General features: G+C 37.3%; 2 protein-coding genes across 2 annotated transcripts; both read left to right on the top strand.

Moving 5' to 3' along the window:
• The first annotated feature begins 834 nt into the window (after positions 1-834).
• si:dkey-51e6.1 (uncharacterized protein LOC558617 homolog) lies at positions 835-1,940 on the top strand. The gene is made up of 3 exons (XM_054603131.1): positions 835-1,052; positions 1,386-1,510; positions 1,629-1,940. The coding sequence occupies exons 1-3, from the start codon at positions 857-859 to the stop codon at positions 1,719-1,721; spliced, it is 414 nt and encodes a 137-aa protein (XP_054459106.1). The 5' UTR covers positions 835-856; the 3' UTR covers positions 1,722-1,940.
• Positions 1,941-5,830: 3,890 nt separating this feature from the next.
• Positions 5,831-18,037, top strand: firrm (fignl1 interacting regulator of recombination and mitosis). Its single transcript, XM_054602679.1, has 25 exons — positions 5,831-6,020; positions 6,196-6,299; positions 6,693-6,732; positions 6,846-6,934; positions 7,177-7,281; positions 7,449-7,589; positions 8,371-8,533; positions 8,649-8,733; positions 8,844-8,982; positions 9,753-9,842; positions 9,981-10,045; positions 10,143-10,291; positions 10,464-10,593; positions 11,223-11,409; positions 12,448-12,533; positions 12,771-12,822; positions 13,328-13,417; positions 14,123-14,308; positions 14,961-15,080; positions 15,171-15,266; positions 15,454-15,567; positions 15,658-15,762; positions 15,845-15,925; positions 16,006-16,152; positions 17,775-18,037. The coding sequence occupies exons 2-25, from the start codon at positions 6,204-6,206 to the stop codon at positions 17,982-17,984; spliced, it is 2,766 nt and encodes a 921-aa protein (XP_054458654.1). The 5' UTR covers positions 5,831-6,020; positions 6,196-6,203; the 3' UTR covers positions 17,985-18,037.
• Positions 18,038-18,079: the final 42 nt, after the last annotated feature.

The following is an 18,079-nucleotide window of genomic DNA, read 5'->3' as shown; positions in this document are numbered from 1 at the left end:
GTTCATATCCTTCCTCTCTTACCCCAGGACCTGGATTGAAGCCGCTGTTGCTTGACACCTCTTGACCTCCAATCTTTCACCTGAAAAATGATATAAACTCCCAAATGAACCTATACTGAACAAGACTCAAGGGTGATTAGAGCATCCTAAACAGATGCCTATATAATCTATGATGAGCTGATTAGGGCTCTTGCCACAGATATATTCTATGAAATAATCCTGCATTAAAGAAGTGGGCTAGGGCAAGTAATGTGGTTATACTTTGTGAGTATAACCACATTACTATTACTTGAATGATAAAACCTACTACTTCTTAATTTGCTAATCACCATGAATCACAGGACAAAAGAGTATGTATCGCCACTGTCTTATTTGGCTTGTTAAAGCAGAAAAGGAGATGGATTATTGGTGTAATAAACAATCTGGCAACCAGAGGTTTAAGTACCTGAGAAAGAAACATCCATCCTGCTGTCGGCTGAAGTGTTCTTGAACCAAAAAACAACATACCAGCTTTGACTCTGCCCTCTGACCTTGATGATAGACACCGGCGGAAAATCTTCTCTAGCTGCAGGAAATAACAAACACAATAGAGAGATACAGGAAAAGGGTGACAAATAGGCTTCCCAACATGAGACATATTATGAACCTTTTCCCTTTGCTATTAACTGGGTTGATAAATATGAGCTGCAGTACACTGATTTCATGATTTCTGTGTTTTGAGAGCAGTACAATCTAAACATATCCCTATTGATGCCACATGGGGGCGCCAGCGTGCGTTCTCTTGTATAGTTATGGCGACATGTTGCACATTGATCTGTCCCTTTAAGGCAGGAAATAGACATCCCAAAATAAAGGCATGAGTGACACCATGTTGTCTGTCTCCAGTGCTCTGACTAAAGCTACAGACACAATGGCAGACGCTCTGGCGAAAATCCCCGTTGTTGAGATCGATCCAGAGGGAACCTTTAAGTACATTCTGCTTAGAGTGAAAGTGAAAGATGGCGAAGTGCACAAAGACATAGTCCGGGGCACAAAAAGTGCAGAGTATCACAGTGAGTTGATAACTGTAGTTTGCTTCAGTTTGGCTCGAGACAACATGCAAAACAAGACCTAAAAAGTTGCTGTAGATTAGAAATGGGATGCGATCTCAACCATGTGTTCCTTTTGGTAGACGTGCAATGTGCATTAAAAAGTGCACAAACCATGCAGATGCAATGCTTGCCAACCTTATGTGTTGCAAATATTGGAGGCAGCAGCTTTGGAAGATAAGATGGGAGATTAATGACAGTGAAAATGCTTTAAATTGTTGCTTATTTGACTGTCCTGTCCTGCAGCTTAACCGGTTTGTAAGTTTTGATTGATGGAATTATTTGAATTGTTTACAGATCATATATTTGAGAAGGTCAATCCAGCTATGGAGGCCTTGGGGATGGAGTGTAAATGCCTCGGAGGAGGGAAGATAGAGCACAACAGCAAAGAGAAAAAACTGAAGGTGTTTGGAGAATCAACTGTAAGTAAATTGATTAGAAATGCATTAAAAGCTGAATCGAAATACTATTAATATACTACAACAAATACTCGGTAAACTTTTAATGTGATAACGTAAATGCTTTCTCATTCATTTTCAGGCGTTTGGTAAAGCAGACCATTCTGTGTCTGTAGAGAAGTTGAAGAGTGCCTACAGCGACTATGAGATCACCTGGTCCGATGACAAAAAGTGAACCTACATCTCATTTTAAATGTCTAACTTTATTTATTAGTTTCAAAACAACCCACCGTTTTTCAATTCAAGTACACCATTTTGCATTATCTGTTTTCTTCTGATTCTGTGAAAGCACAAAAAAATCATATTATGAAATGTACACACCAAAAATATGCTGGATTTTGTTTAAACTCTGCAAATATCTTTTTCCTTTTATAAATCGAATGATTCATCTCTACTTTCGCTTGGTGTCTGATTGACTTTATCAGAACTGAAGGTCGCGTGTCAAGCGTAAAGTCCATACAGGAAGGGGTGAGCCAGTTGGAATCACTAGCATATCCTGTTGCCTTGAGGGAAAGTTTGTTTAAAAAGGCAGACCCAGATAAGAGGGGCTTTCACTTGCTGTCATGATTTTAGGCTTTCATGTGTTTGGAATGCTAAAAAAAAAGATACAATTCTAACTGAATCCCACAGCGCTTTACAGACGATACAATAATGTATCGTCATAAAAAATAATAAAATGTAAGAGCTTACAATCTGAGACAAGAACAACAAAAGCCTGAGTCCTATCATTTAAAAAAAAGGCCTGTTCTTATTATCTCTTACTTCCCACATTGAGCAGCCAAATTCCCTCCAGTTATATCTATTTAACTTTTTGGGAGGCATTAGTCACAACTACTTGTGTGAGAAAAGATCTAGTCTGCCTTTCTGTATCCACAGTCTAAGAAAAAACAAGACTAAAAGTGTGTTTCATATCTATACCAATTCTAAGCAGGTTTTTAGTTATTTGTGTGGTTAAAAAATAAAGTATACTTGAAGCAGAGATTCAAAATAAATCAGTCAATTTTTGAATGTGCTGTTCATGCACTCCCACAATGCAATGCACAAAGGAATTTGAGGTGCTACTCACAGATGGAAATAATTTAAATGAATTGTGGGTGGTGGTGAAAATGGTTTGAAAAACATTTTTGAATCAAATAGTAAGTATGTAGTCTTTTAAAATAAACATTTTGTATATATGTGTATTTTAATTCGCATTGACATTCCTAAATCACAGATGTTACACATACTGTTTAATTTCCTGTTTGTATGAATTTGTTAAGTAGGTTGGTATTCGTAGACCAACTGCTAAAACAGTATGTTACGACAGTTTGTAGAATGGATTTGAGACACAGCTTAAGAGTCTACAGCCACAGCAGGTAGAATGACAACCATATCCATCATTTGAGTTTAGGAAGTCAGCATGCTAACATTTATTAATTAGCACTAAATACAAAGTTCAGCTGAGGTCGATGTGATGACATTAGGTTTTAATGGCATTTGATCATAAACCAATGTAGGTACAAATTGAAGCTGATTGACGGTGCTAGAGAAAATGTTGAAGGAATATGAAGTTCCTGAATCAAATTTCATGGCTTTCCATCCAACTGTTGTTGATCTTTTAGAAAAAAAGAACCTCATCGTGTTGCTAGCGGAAAATAATGTGATTACCAAAGTCATTTTTCATTTGGGAGGTGGTTGTAGAGATATTTTACAGGATGCGTAAATACCTTGACCTGCTGTCGGCATTAGAAGGAAAAGTCAGGGGATCACCAAATGATAATCCTCTGTGGATCATGAATGTCAAACAAAATATAGCATCTAAGAGTTGCTAAAGTAATTCAGTCTGTGGTAGACCGACTGAGCATCTGTTGTGTAATGCACATTTATTTATTCTGTGATCTATCCTAAGGATGAAAGGTAGAAAGCTAAAGTTCTAATCTGTGCTGACAGCAAGAGATGATACCTGGGCTGTTCAGGTGGCTCCAAATAGGCGACTGATTTGCTGTTGTTTCAAATCTATGTTACATGAATTAGCCACAAAATATTCCCAGGAGATTCAACGATCCATATCACAAGAGTCTACATCCTTTTCCTTTGGGTTTTTCCCACATAACTGGGTATTTAAAGGAACATGTTGTATTCCAGCAGCTAGGCACATTCTTGCCAGTCCTTTCTTTTTTTGCTTGTGACTCACCACGTATCTAGTGAGCTGTAAAGTAAACAGAAGGGAAGAGTGGCGCGGAACTCTGCTGACCATATTATTAGCTTCTCACTAAACAGAGCTCCATTCACCTTGACCCTCATCAGTAGGCTTAACATAGACACCAATACTGACTGCATTCGGCGAGTGACCCTGTGACCTAAAAATCAAAAGCATCTTCCTTCCGTTTTCCCTCTCAAATCCGGAGCAAGTTTCATAAACTGATGACCTTTCCATTATCTACAAACAGGGAGGTCAGCACAGGAGGGAGAAGTCTTATACCGTGTTAGACTCAACCCTCTTCTTGGAAACTGTTGGAATTAATGAGATTTCACATGAAACAGTTGATTTGTCTATGACCTAACAGTAATCAGTCTGTTTCACTATGTAATGGTTCAAAGGGCAAATTATGTAAAATAGTTTGAGGCCTTCGTCTTAATCGTTACAATCTCACAGAATATAACCCACAGAATACATTTTTCAAAGTTATTATGTTTATGTAGCAAGTTTTGTTTTGCTTTTGAAGTACTTATATATAATGTATACCAAAACAAATGCTTTTCATCAACCTATAATAGCCAAATAACTGTATTCTATAGGACTGTTACTATTACTTGTTATGTTGAGACTAAAGTGATTCATAAACTAATAAATCAGGTTAATCAAGTGGAGAAAAAAATAGCATGTATTTTGATAATTCCTTCCAAGTGTAAGAAGACTATACAGCAAGCAGCCTCGCAATAAATTGTATTTGAAAGAGATAAGAATCAATGTGCTGTCCTGTTTCCTAAACAAGAAGTTAGTCCCTTCCTGCAGCATGAGGCGCTAACACCTCTGTCGGGAAACAAAGGCGCAGCAAAAGTGTTGAGATTTACTTCAATGCTCAAGATCGTATCAGTAAAACAATAGCTCACCAGACATTAATTTTATGGAGTCAATCAGGTCAGGGCCGAGAGAAATTCATCCTTCATCATCCTTCCCTGAACTGATTTGAATATAATCTAAACATTCCTTAACATCTTAGTCATTTTCAGCCCAACCTACATGTGGTTACTTATTAATTAGAGATATATACATATAGAGTGTACTTTATATTGCCAGGTACATCAAGTCACAATCTGTGTAACTAGTAAATTGTCATTTCGAATATTTATCCATTATGTGCTTCGTTTTAACACTCTGACACAAAGTTTGTCACCAGGTCAAAATGGATAAGCATTGGGTGAAAATTCTGAAACAAATATGTGTTAAAACTAACTACGAGAGGATAAAAACTGCTTGTAAAAGGGACAAAGAGAAAACCCTTACAGATTACAGTTGCAGAGCTTTCCATAGCCTGAAGACCATCGACCTGCCTCAGGGGGCCATGTAAGTTTGATGTGTCATTATAAAGTCATCTGATATCATTATTTGGATTATAGTAACTACAATACCAGCATATGGTGTATTCGTAGTTCTTTTAGCTATTTAATCCTTATGAAAGCCTTATCGTTTATTACTCTTTATATGTTCATTAATTAAGCCCAACTTTATCTTTAAAGTCTTTATTTACAAAAACATATATTTAATTGTTGGCCCATGTCTTTTTTTTCCTTGAATGTGTGGCATATTATTATTATTATTATTATTATTATTATTATTATATTCCTTTATTGATCCCCATGGGGGAAATTCGGGTGTTGCAGCAGCCCACTACACAGAAACAGACAATAAATAAAACATATTATACAATAAGAATAAAATAAAAAAATAAAAATAAAAATAAAAATAAAAATAAAAATAAAAATAAAAATAAAAATAAAAATAAAAATAAAAATAAAAATAAAAATAAAAATAAAAATATTTGAAACCATCATCATATGTCTGATGAAACCAGACATTTACATAAATATAAACTGTAAATGTCTGGAAAAATATGTATATTATTGATAGATGTACAATATTATCTGGCTACGCGTGCAGAATGTATTTATATTTCTTCATTTCTTCACAGTCTCATGATGACAGTTGTTATTTTCAACGATTTGCATTCATCGCGTTTTCCAATTGGTTGAAAGCTTTCGATTTCTAACATTTCAACCAATCACAGAGCGGGCTGATGAGCAGCACCTCGCACTACGTCACATCCGATTCAAACAATCAGCGCGCAAAGCCATGCAAAGACTGCACGGCCCACAGACAACTTTCTTCTTTATTGTGTCCCACGTTTTAGTGAATAACCAAAACACAATGGTGTTGCCAAGAGAAACAAACGCGTAGGTGTGACTGTATGTTCCCGAACAGAAGTCATTTATGGTAAGAAACTATATATATTATCGAAATAATCATTAACAAAGCGAAATATAGCCTCGTCTCTCTGTTGTTCAAACAGGAAGCACATTCTGAACACTGTTTTGGTCTGAAAATATTGACAAAGCTATACTTAACTGAGTCACTTTGAATGACTCAGTCGTTTTTGTCGTTTGGACAGCTGTCATCATGTCCCAGACCAACACCTCTCTCCTGGACGAAGTGCTGCAGTGGAGTCAGGAAACCTGCCGCCAGGAGCTCTCCACTGTCCTGCCCAAACTCACCATATCCTCTCCAACGTGACAGCCAACTCATGTTCATTCTTCAGGGGTCACATCATGATTCATGGCTTCACACACTGGTTTATTTTAGGAAGGGATATGCAAGTATTGTAAAGGTTTGAAATGCACAAAAGATTGGAAAAGCATGGGGGGGGGGGGGGGGGAATATCCATATTTGGGAGAAGTTGTACAGTGCGATTTACACATCTATAGACTTGGCAATATGCCAGTTCTTATGAATTATATTGAAACACCGAAACATTCAAACCCTCTCAAGATAATAGATAAGAAGCTCGGCACAAGTTTGTGTTTTGCTCTTGCTTATTCATCATCTATCAGGATTATACAAAGGGCATTAATTTGCTGTAATGACGTGGTTTTCCTTGACTGTTTGCACTCTTTGCATAGTAACTCTGAGAATTGGGATGAGCATATACGTAAGTGTTCTTCATTGCATCATCATTTGTAACGACAAACTGCTTATTTTTTGGCTTTCAGCACTACTTGTGATCTAAGTATGCATTGTCTTTTAAACATACCATCCTCACAGGTATACTGAAGGTCATTACAGACATGTTCCTCCCTCATATTGGCTTGTCTGAGCTGGAAGATGAATGCTTCTCCAAGATCTTACCAAAGGTAAACAACACGATGAATGCATATTGTTTTAGGACCTGTTATGTGAATATCTTTACTAGCATTTCTTAAATAACGCAGAGTGAATGCAGGTCATGGGAAAAAATCCAAAGGATTTGTTGATAGAATTATATTTGTCTTGTGAATGTATAACTTATACCACCCCTTAAAAGTCTATCATAGTATTGCAGTGTTGATTTGTCTTTGTGACTGTTTCTGTCCTTTTCTGTCACAAATGTCTGCAGTCTGTGACCATGTTTGACAGCATGATCAAAGGAATCTTGGACCAAGTTGGAGGGCTGTCCAGTCAAAACACTGAACTGTGTGGCCTACTAAGAAACATTCTGCAGGTACTATTATTGCTGTCTTAGTTGTTACATAGCAAGGCTGTGTATTTAAAAATGTGGTACAATTACTCCCATAAAAGTTTAGGGTATGTATCATACTTATTTCTGAAAACTTTATTCTCACTTCTTTCCTTAACAATATTTTGACAAGATCCTGCTTTCTATTTCAGGCAATGATGCAGATAATTGATGCCCTATCAGCTTGTGTGCGTCACATTGGCACATTTAAGGAAACCCCTGACTTTGATGCCATCCGCTCGTTGCCGACTTGTATCCTGAAAGTGCTGAGGGAAACCTTTCAGCACTGCAAGGTTGGTCTGTTTAGTTTATCAGTGGCTGTAATGAGTACATTTCAACTGCAGACTCAGAGGTTACTCCCAATCTATTATGCATGTTTTTATGCGTAATAAATTATGTTGTGCAATAATTGCTATAATTATGGTTAAATGGTTTATATTTTTAACAATAATATTAATAAAAAAGCATACTATTATTCATAAGAAGGACATATAAAGATATATTTGATAACTGTTATCATTATATGCAGTGAATCCATGAATTAAAATTACACAAAATTTTGTGATTAGTTTTTGTACAAAAAAACATTAAATACAGCAAATTCAGATCTGACCTAAATAGAGATGTGTTGATGCATAGGGCTTATTTCAGTTTTTATTTAAAATAAAAATATCCTTGCTTATTTTGACTATTTTAAAATGGGTAAAATTTGATTTAAAAAAAGGATTAGTGATTCCAAATTGCAGACACTGTATTTTAAAAATACCATTTGCAGCACAGACATACCTTGAGGGACTCATTTCGGATTGATCCTCAGTTTCCTCTTTCTTGTTTTTGGAAATATTTTATTAACAGGAGTATTATTTGAAATCAAGATGACCCCTTTAACTGTAAATTACAGTGATGAGCATATTTTTGTAGCATGAAACACAGTCACTTAGGGAAGCAAGGGAACATAAAATCCAAAGTCATAAATTAATTTAAAACTATCTTCTGAAAAAAAAATGTCTATGTGTGTGAAATCTATAAAAATAAAAATGATGAGTCTAAGCATACTCTGCGTGTTGTCCTCAGGAGAGTGAGGTGGTTTACTGTGGCCGTCTGTCCCTGGTGGCTGACCTGCTGCAGGGACTCTTCAAGGAGGCTTACTCCCTCCAGAAGGATCTGTTGGACCTGCTGGACAGGATCTCCCTGGACAGCAATTCCTCAGAGGAAGAGGTCTCTGACATTGTCACAGGTATGTGTGTGTATTTGTGTATGCATCTGTTGGTTTACCACCGCCACACTCATTGTAAATATTCCAATGTTGTACCTGTATACCATCAATGCGAGTTATTTTTCTTCATCTTCAGTGATTCACAACCTGCTGGATATCTGCTCTATCATCTCCAACCTGGACATAGCACTACATGCAAACACATGGAAATTCCTCATCAAGTCAGTACAGCAGACACTCATGTAGACACTTGGTGTTTTTGTTGATTTCGTATTTACTGTTACTGGATGAATCACTTTGTTATAAGAATTGGATGAATTCTTCTGTTCAGACAGAGTCTGAAGTACCAGTCATTGGTGGAGGAACATCTACATCACGGTGACATCAGCAACAGCCTGTGTGACAACCTGTTGACCTCTTTCCACAACTGTGTGGAGATGGCTGAACAGATTAAACATGCTGGTCTGCAGGTAGGAAAGCTCTGATTGGTAGTAAATAAAGATAAATCTAGTATTATTAGGTTGTTCTATTCTGTCCTTTGTTCTTTTAATGTCTACCTGTGAAACACTTTGCTGCGTGTGTTTTACAAACAAGCATTATTATTTTCAATTTCACAATATATGTTTTTAGATTAAACCTTCATTGCAAAAAATTAGACTAGTTGCCAACAATCAAGCGTTAAGTATTATGGTTACAGAGAAAAATCTTATTTTCTATAAAACGTGGTGTTTGTTGCGAAATCTAAGAGCCTATCAGCTCTTTGATCTGGCAACAGCCAGGCATTTCCCATGATGCCCTGCTTCATGCAGTCGGTGGAGTGCCTGGCTCTAAAAACTGCGACCGTCTCGCTCTTGTGAGGTTATCGTTGACCGCGTGTGCATGATGTCAGAGCAAGTCGGGATCAAGTCGTACACAAATCTAACAGGCGTGAATTATGCGGCGATCGCTGGTGATCGATTCTGTGCAGGACTGGCTCATCTCGAATGAGCCTATTAATAGGTTTTAGCAGCTTTTTACAGTTTTACAGATTCAGGACTATTGAATGAGTATTTTGTTTCCTTTAATATTTGTATAAAAAATGTTTGAGATTCAAGAGTATGAACACAATGGTGGATATTTATATGTGGATATTTTTCTGTATTATAGAAGAAATAAAAAAAAAAAAGTGACACTTGGTTTTATCAGAGTAGATTTGATTTTTGTCACCTTTCGTATTAATGCTCTTTTGTCCTTTTTAAAGGAGGCAAAACAAAGCCCAGAATACAAGCTGTTCCAGAAAACTGCCAAGATGTGTCGTTTTTTTGCCAACACTTTGGTTCATTACATAAAGGTACGAAAAGTTAGATCTGCTTGACTTCCTCTTGACTCTATAAAATCATTATGCCATGTCTATATCTGTTAAGTTTGGAATTCTCTACCTCACAATACAAAGCAGCTGAACATCCCATCATTTTTTCCCTTTGAACAGGAATTCAAGTTTTTCCTGACAAAGTATTGTAACTGCTATCACCAACTCTACCTCCAGATAATCAGGTATGTGTGGTTTTAAGTAGCAGATACAGACTACAACTTGTCCTTTTGAGTTAAAAATGTTTGAGTTAAGTAAAACGTACATCCTGATGTCTTTCAGTAAGTTCCCTCCCAGCTTGTGCGCTCCAACATTGCCCTCGGCTCTGTCCGAGGAGCTGAATGCAGCGGCTCTGGTTCCCGTGGATGCCCTCTTGCTCCAGCTGTTACCTTTAAGGCCCTTTGCAGAAATTGTCCTCCAGCATGACATGCGTGAGTTTAATGCTTGCCGTCATGCCACTGAGGACTGATTTTTCTGACGATTTGTATTGGCAAAATGTTGACTGTATGTTCTTACTCAAAAGAAAGTGGCCACCATGTTTCTAGCTGTCACAAAACATGCAACATACAATCCTATAACAACCTTTGTCTTGTTTGTCTGCAGGGTTGACTCCTGACCTCGAGCTTCCTCAGTGTCTGCTGCTGGTGAGCGTCCTGGGTCAGCTCGCCTCCCAACCAGAGGAGGTGCTGCAGCTTTGGTACACTGGCAGCCAGTTTTCAGAGGAAACACCCAGGTAATGAATAGTGTTTTTGTTGTTGTCATCAGCTGAATTTATTTTATACATTTGGTGCTTTAACGAAAGGACAAGCAGTTCATTTTAGAACCGGTTTTCAGGCTGGCAACCAACTATAACCTTTTGACTAACTTTTGGTTGTTGATGTTTATGGATAATTGATTTTAATAATAGTTTTTTTAATCTACAGTGCTAATTTCAGTTTTTTTTTTTTTATAGTAAATTCAGAGTAAATCATTTTAGTATCCAACATTACTGATTAATCAGATTTTTTTAAACAGATTGCATTCCACATACGTATTATAATAATTATATAACGAAGACCAGCAGTGTATTCATACATTGTTAACTGTGTAGGATTAATTATGATAGTATTCAACCTTTGCTTGATATATGATATATGGACAAAATGATTGCTTTGTGATACTGATACTGAGTAGTAATAGAACCCATGGTCACTAGTGATTTAGGACTTTAAGTACTTTCAGTGTCAAATATTGAATTAGACTTTAAAGATTACATAAAAAGTGTATGCATCTTTCCGCAGTCTTGAAAGAGATTTTACTATTCAGTTAATGTAAATATATCAAAAATGCCACTTAAGTTTTTTCCACCCCCTCTGTCTCCAGGCTTCCTCTCTACCAGGCGTTGTTCACTAGTTTCAGGCGATGCTATATTGAGCGTCGGGTACCTGTGCTGTTGCCAGGGGTGATGATGAAGGGCCAGGCCCAGGTCCTGGTCACTCTTCACAACCACATTTGTGTGCAGCTCTGTGCCAGTGTGGCTGCGCTTCCTCCAGTGTACTTCCCCGTGCTGGTGAGGTCTACACACACACGTCCACATGCACTGTATCAAAAGCAGCATCAGTAGAAGTGAAGAAGGTTTTGCTAATAATGTTTAGACTATGTTCTATTGTGTATGTTTGGATGCAGGCATCATCTTTACCCACTTCTCCCCCCCCACTGGACACAAAGTCCCATTTTTCACGTAGTAGAAACCAGGAATGGGAATTTTGTTTGACAAACAGAATACGAGTTAAGGAGTGATTGAGAGTGATTGAGAAAGCAAAAATTGACTAAATCTGAAACTAGACGTCTTATGTCCTGCCATTGTGTTTTATCTTCAAACCTCTGGGGAGAATTTGGATTGGCAAACTTTCTTGCAAATAATCAAGAATGTTTGGTATAAGCAGGATTTGTTTTGGGTGTGGTGCTTGGCAACAATTGGGGCTGACCTTCTCACAGCAGGCTTACGATGAAACTTGCCAAGACGTGTCTTCAATCAACTTGTTTTAATTCTCTCTTGGACTGACCTAATCTCAAATCCGTCTGTTAAGGGTGCTTGCCTTGAGTTTGCCTTTATCACTTTTAAGTCCTTCACTTATGATAACTGAGGTTCCCTTTGTCAAGGATATTTTACGTAGAGCCCTACCGATACGTTGGCAGGTATTATAGGCCGATATTAGCTTATTAGAGATACTGTATATCCATGCATGCAAATATGCATTAACATTCTTAGGCTGCATTTTCTCAATATTTGATGAAACTTTAATATATTTTTTAATGCATGGTTACTGCCAACTTAAAAAAACGTTTATTGTTCAAGCATAAAATAACGTGCCAAATAATAACACAAGTCCGTTGGACTGTATTGAGTTGGTTTATTTATTTTGGACACTTATTCATACTGTGGCCATCAGTTTTGTTTTGGCGCAGGATTTCCCGTCTTTCATTGCAGGTTATTCTTTCACTTTCATTTTCTCTGTTTCTGTCAAATTTGGTGATATCTTGTTTTTTCAGACTCTCTCATTTTCCCATCCTCTCTGATCTTCGCTCTCTTTTAACTCTTTGCCAGGAGCGTTGTTTAGTCAATACGGTACTGCAGACTGCAGACACTCAGACAGCTCTACTGGCAACAGATGTGTGGTGCTTTACAGCTCGGTGAGTGTGTGTTCACATATATCATTTGAATCAAAAAAAGTGTACACTCTGCAGCTATATTTTGATCGGGCCTACTTTTCTGTACACTGTATCATGCTACATTATTCATAACATACCCTACATTTCAGGCACCTTTAGACTTATTATATTTACTGATTCACCAAAGTCTTTTTTTTTTACACATATTTTTCTGTACTTTACTGAATCCCCTGCTGATTTTATCTCCTCTGCTTACAGGTATGGAACAGCAGAACTTTGTCTACATCATGTCCTCCTCGTTGCTCAGCTGGTGGGTAGAGACCAGTACACAAAGCAGTTGAGAGAGTCCATTTTGTTGACTTGTTTTATTTGGATCAGAAAGAAAGGGAGTTCACAGCAAATTGCATTACAACACATTTTCAGAAATGAATTATAAAGACGCTGAGTAGACCTTTGTAGAATAGTTATATTTTCAACATAGGTTACAGGAATTCAGAAATCTAGTCTCTTGCCACCAATGTCTTGGTGGTTTCTCCATCGTCTGTGACCCCTTTCTAAAATAACTACATCCCCTTTATCCCCTCTCTGTAGGGTTATGGGTTAGAATCAGGTTCTCCATGTTTTCTGTGGCACCCTAACAGAGGTGACAATTGGTGTTGTTCGATCCCACTCATTTTCATTCACGTCCCTTTCCATCAGTTCATCACCTTTCTTCTGCCTTGATGCCCCTGGAGTGATTTTACTCCCCCTGAGCCTTCACACTGACACTCACACTGTTCCTCACCTCTTCTCTACTTCTCTCTCTTCTCCCCCAGGTGAAATCTTGCACCACTGAGTGTTACCAGTTGGTCCACGTGGGCCTGCTGCTCAAACGCATGGTGTTCCTCATGACGCCGAACCACCAGGTTAGAAACGCTGGGAACAGAAATATACATTTTTTTATGAAATCACAAATTACTCTAGAGTGTCAACTTAAATATTATTTTCACATTTTTTGTTTTAATATCATCTGTACACTCTGTTGCTGCAGAAGTAGGTTGTCCTTTACATTAAAACAGACAGACTTGTTTCTTTGACCTTTCATTTCACAAGTTCCGAGATTGAGTGCTTTATTATGGCCTTATGGCCTTAAACATTTAGAGGCATTGGGACTCACATTTATATTGTTTCCCCTTTTTGAAAATGGGAACATATATTTTATAAACATATTGATATGTTCTTACATTTCATAAACATAAGTGACATTAAAAATCAACAAAGTAAGATGATTGGCTACCAGAACAACTTCAGTGCTCCTTTGACTGGACTCTACAAATCTAAGGAAACACCGTTCTGCCACAAAATATTCCCTCATTTCATGTTTGGATGCTGGAGAGCTCTGGTCTGACGTTAATCCCAAATCTTCAATAGGTGTTAATTTGGGTGGAGATCTGCTGACTGCAAAGGCCATAGCATATGATTCACATACTGTTTATGTATAGAATCAGCTACATTTGATGATGCTTGTTTATTATGTCTATATATTACAATTAAAATACATTGGCATTTGCAAGATTCTAACATTGATATAAAGTGATTTTTCATTAATCGGATGTATTTTGTTTTTCTAGATGCAGCTGGTATCACGCTTTCCACCATCTGAGGTGGCAAACCTTCCAGTATGGCGACATATCCTTCTCAGAGCTCTGTCACAGGATGCTCGTCACCGTGTAGAGGAAGACATCATTAACCTTACTCAAAAAGCTCTGACCGACTGGCAGACTGGAGGGTACAAACTAGGACAAGTGGACAAAGTGGTGAGGACAACCTCAGATTTTGGGTTGTAACCAGTCCGAGCTTTTTGCTAATATCACGATAATGGACAGTTGTTTTAACCTCCTCCTACAATGAATGAGTAGTGGGTTAATGTCTACTTTGAGCTCCAGTGAAGACACCGAAACTGGGCAAAGACACACTAAGCAATTCAAAATGTATAAGAAGAAAAGATCTCATACTTCTTCATGTAAACTCTGCATTGATTTCATTTCAAATTGTGAGATAAGTGTAAATGGTGTTTATGTACATTTACATGGATAAGGAAAATGTAGTGACTGTGATATTGAATTACATGGAGAAAAAATGGGCAGTACAAACATCAAGGGCAAGGCTGTGGCCTTATTATTATTATTATTAAAGTGATAATTTATTAGTCCTGTTAGTTCAAGAATAGGACACTTTGTGAAACGTCCTTGACCCACACATGTCCTGTCCTTTCATCCACCTGCAATGATCTTGTTCATCAGGGTGTTCCAGTGTAGCTCTATTCATATTGACCAGCTGCTATCAGCCAAATTCTTGCCAAAATGATTAAATCCAGCCGAGAAAACAAAGCAAGGAAACAGGGTTGGGGAAAGTTGAAACGTAAACATGCACAAGTCTGATATTATACAAAGTTCCTTGTGCCTCCAGAACATGGTGCTGTTATCCCTCCTAGCGGTGGCTCGGGTACAATCATCTCCTGAGGAGCAGTGTGTGTTGTCTGCAATGAGGATAGTCACACAACTCTGGTTACGAATGAGTCCAGACCAGGTGAGATCCAAATACACACACACAGACAGACATGCACACGGGCATAGTGTGAATGCCTGACTGTTGTCCTTGTTACCTGTCATACTCCAGGTGCTGACCCACCCTGTGCTCCAGTATACTCTGCAGCTACTTCTTTCTATATCGGCCGTTTTAGTGAAAAACATCGAACCACAAGTCATTTGTCAGGTATGCTGTTAGTTTTCACAGTTCAAATTAAGTAGATGAAGAACGGAGAAAACATCTGTTGACTGTGTGTGTGTGTGTGTGTGTGTGTGTGTGTGTGTGTGTGTGTGTGTGTGTGTGTGTGTGTGTGTGTGTGTGTGTGTGTGTGTGTGTGTGTGTGTGTGTGTGTGTGTGTGTGTGTGTCGGTCAGGCTCTGTTGTGTGTGGATGCTGTGGTGTCTCAGAAGTGTGCAGATCAGCTGCTGCTGGCTTCTCTGGAGTTCCTCTCCTCTCTGGGGAAGATCTTTGTCCCCCCTGACAGCCAGGTAATGAGACCAGACTATTTCATGGGGATCTCACCTTTTAGTTAATTTGTCATATTTTCTTTTTCACACCAACTTTGTTTTGTCCCACAGAATCAAATTCTGCCGAGGCTGAGTAGCCTGTTTGGTGTCCTGTTGGCTGACAGATCCTGGCTGCTTCATCAGCACACCCTGGAGGCCTTTTCTCAGTTTGCAGAGGTAGGGCAGGAACTCAAAAGGTGCAATCTTATATAAGGGTAATGCCTTGTCATAAACCTAATGTGTCCTTTTGTGATTCAAGATTACAAACCACGAAGAGGTTATTTCCCAAAGTTTGAGTGTAGAAGATACCAAGACAAAGGTGGTGAACTATCTTAGCAAGGTAAGGAGATGCCAACATATCATAATGGAGATGGACTTCAGATTGAACAAATTAATGTAAACAAGTATGTCTTGTTGTAGACTGTTAATGCACAAGAAGATGTGGAGTCAAGGCTACAGAGGCTCAAGCTGGAGACGGCAGTTATTGAACAACACAATGAGAGGCTGGAAGTTAACAAAGAAAATGCTTCCAACAAACTCTCTGCTGAAGCTGTTGCAGATTCAGAGGTTAGTGGTGTAACATAAAAAATAATTCAAGATATCTGTCCCTAAAATGTATTAAACGCATCATAGTATCAAGTATTTCGTAAAAATGTCATAATATAGTATGTCGTAAAAAAGTCTGAGTAATTCGATGTAAATAAAAATTTCATTCAAAATATCAATGAACAATAAATACATGTTATTGTAAGTGATAAAAAAATTCATAGTATAGTATGCCATACAAAATCAAAAATGTTGCTATAGTACAGTATGTAATAAAAAAGTAATATAAAATGTCATAGTATAGTATGTCATCAAAAAAGTAATGAGATAGGTCATGGTATAGTATGTAATAAAAAATGTCATAGTATAGCATTAAAAAACTCAGAGTAGTGTGTATTATGTCATAAAAATCATTTAAAAATGTCATTATTTTATCATGACAAAATATGTCACAGTACAGTACGACATAAGGGTAATAAAAAAATGCTTAATATATTATTTCATAGAAAAGACGGTATAGTATTTCAATTAAAGTCATAGTATAGTATGACGAAAAGGTCTGAAAAATATCACAGAAAGGTTATAATATAGTATATCGAAAAATTCATTAAGAAATGTCAAGAAAAAGTCATAGTATAGTTTGTCGAAAAAAGTCATAGAATAGTATGTCAAAAATATTCATAGTATAGTATGTCGAAAAAGGCGAAAAAAAAGTCATAGTATAGTGTGTTGAAAAAAGTCATAGTATACTATGTCGAAAAAAGTCATAGTATTGTAGGCTATGTCGAAAAAAAGTCAGTGTAGTATGTCGAAAAAGTCGTAGTGTGTCATTTATATTATGTCGACAAATGTCGTAAAAAAAACCTCAATGTAAAGTATGTCATATAAAAGTAATGTATAGTTTGTCATTAAAAAAGGATTCCAAATGTAATTGTGTTGTATATCTTAAGTCATTAAAGATATAATAGCATGCCATACAAAAGTTGCCAAAAATGTCATAGGTACAGTATGTCATGAAAAAATGCATACAAAATGTCATAGTATAGTATGTAATAAAATAAATCATTCAAAATGGCATTGTCTCTATGCCATATAAATAATTATAAATGTCATAATATATATTGTAGGTGGTAAATAAGTCATAGTATATAAACATCATAGAATAGTATGTCATTAAAAGTTAGTTTAGCATTTCTTAAAATGTATTTTAAAGTGTTATAGTATAATATGTCATAAAGATGTAATTTACAGTATATTAAAAAACAAAGTATAAATGTCATGATATAGTATGTCATAAGAAAACAATAAAAAATGCCATTGAAAATGTCATAGTATACTATGCAATAAAAAATGTTTTAATATAGTATGTTATAGTATTGTAGTGATTAAAAAGCCATTCAAAATGTGATTAATTATAATCATTTTAGCTCATTCCAAACTTCCCTTAGCAATAACAAGAGCACTGTAAATAGTAAATTTATTCAACAAAATATTTCATAGTAAAATATTACACAATGTCCTGCTCAGCAATTCAAAATTTAATTTGTACAAGCATTATTTCTGCCTCATGTGATGTAAAAATGTAATCATGTTGTGAGTGAGGATGTAACCATGGAACTTAGTACACCGTTCCTCCCTCTCAGCCGTGCCCGAAGAGAGCCCGGCAGGAGACCGGTGCAGAGGAGGAGTACGGCCGCTACATCCAGACGGCTGAGAGTGCTTTGAAAGCCCTTCAGGCTCTCACCGAAGGCAAAGCCGACATCACAGCTCCGCCTCCACCGTGGCTGGAACCCCGACTACAGGAGCTCCAGACCCTCATAACCCACATCAGCACAGCCACACACACAACCTAGCTGTGTACTAGTCTCGTTCATTTATAGAATAACAGGCCTGTGGAGTCTGTTCACACTTTACTGCTGCTGAAAAGTCACTTTTTAAACCTTTACAT

The sequence above is a fragment of the Anoplopoma fimbria genome, chromosome 8, assembly GCF_027596085.1.
Source record: "Anoplopoma fimbria isolate UVic2021 breed Golden Eagle Sablefish chromosome 8, Afim_UVic_2022, whole genome shotgun sequence".
Classification (NCBI taxonomy): domain Eukaryota; kingdom Metazoa; phylum Chordata; class Actinopteri; order Perciformes; family Anoplopomatidae; genus Anoplopoma; species Anoplopoma fimbria.
Note: the sequence above shows the minus strand (reverse complement) of the source record. Positions and strands in the feature narration are given on the sequence as shown.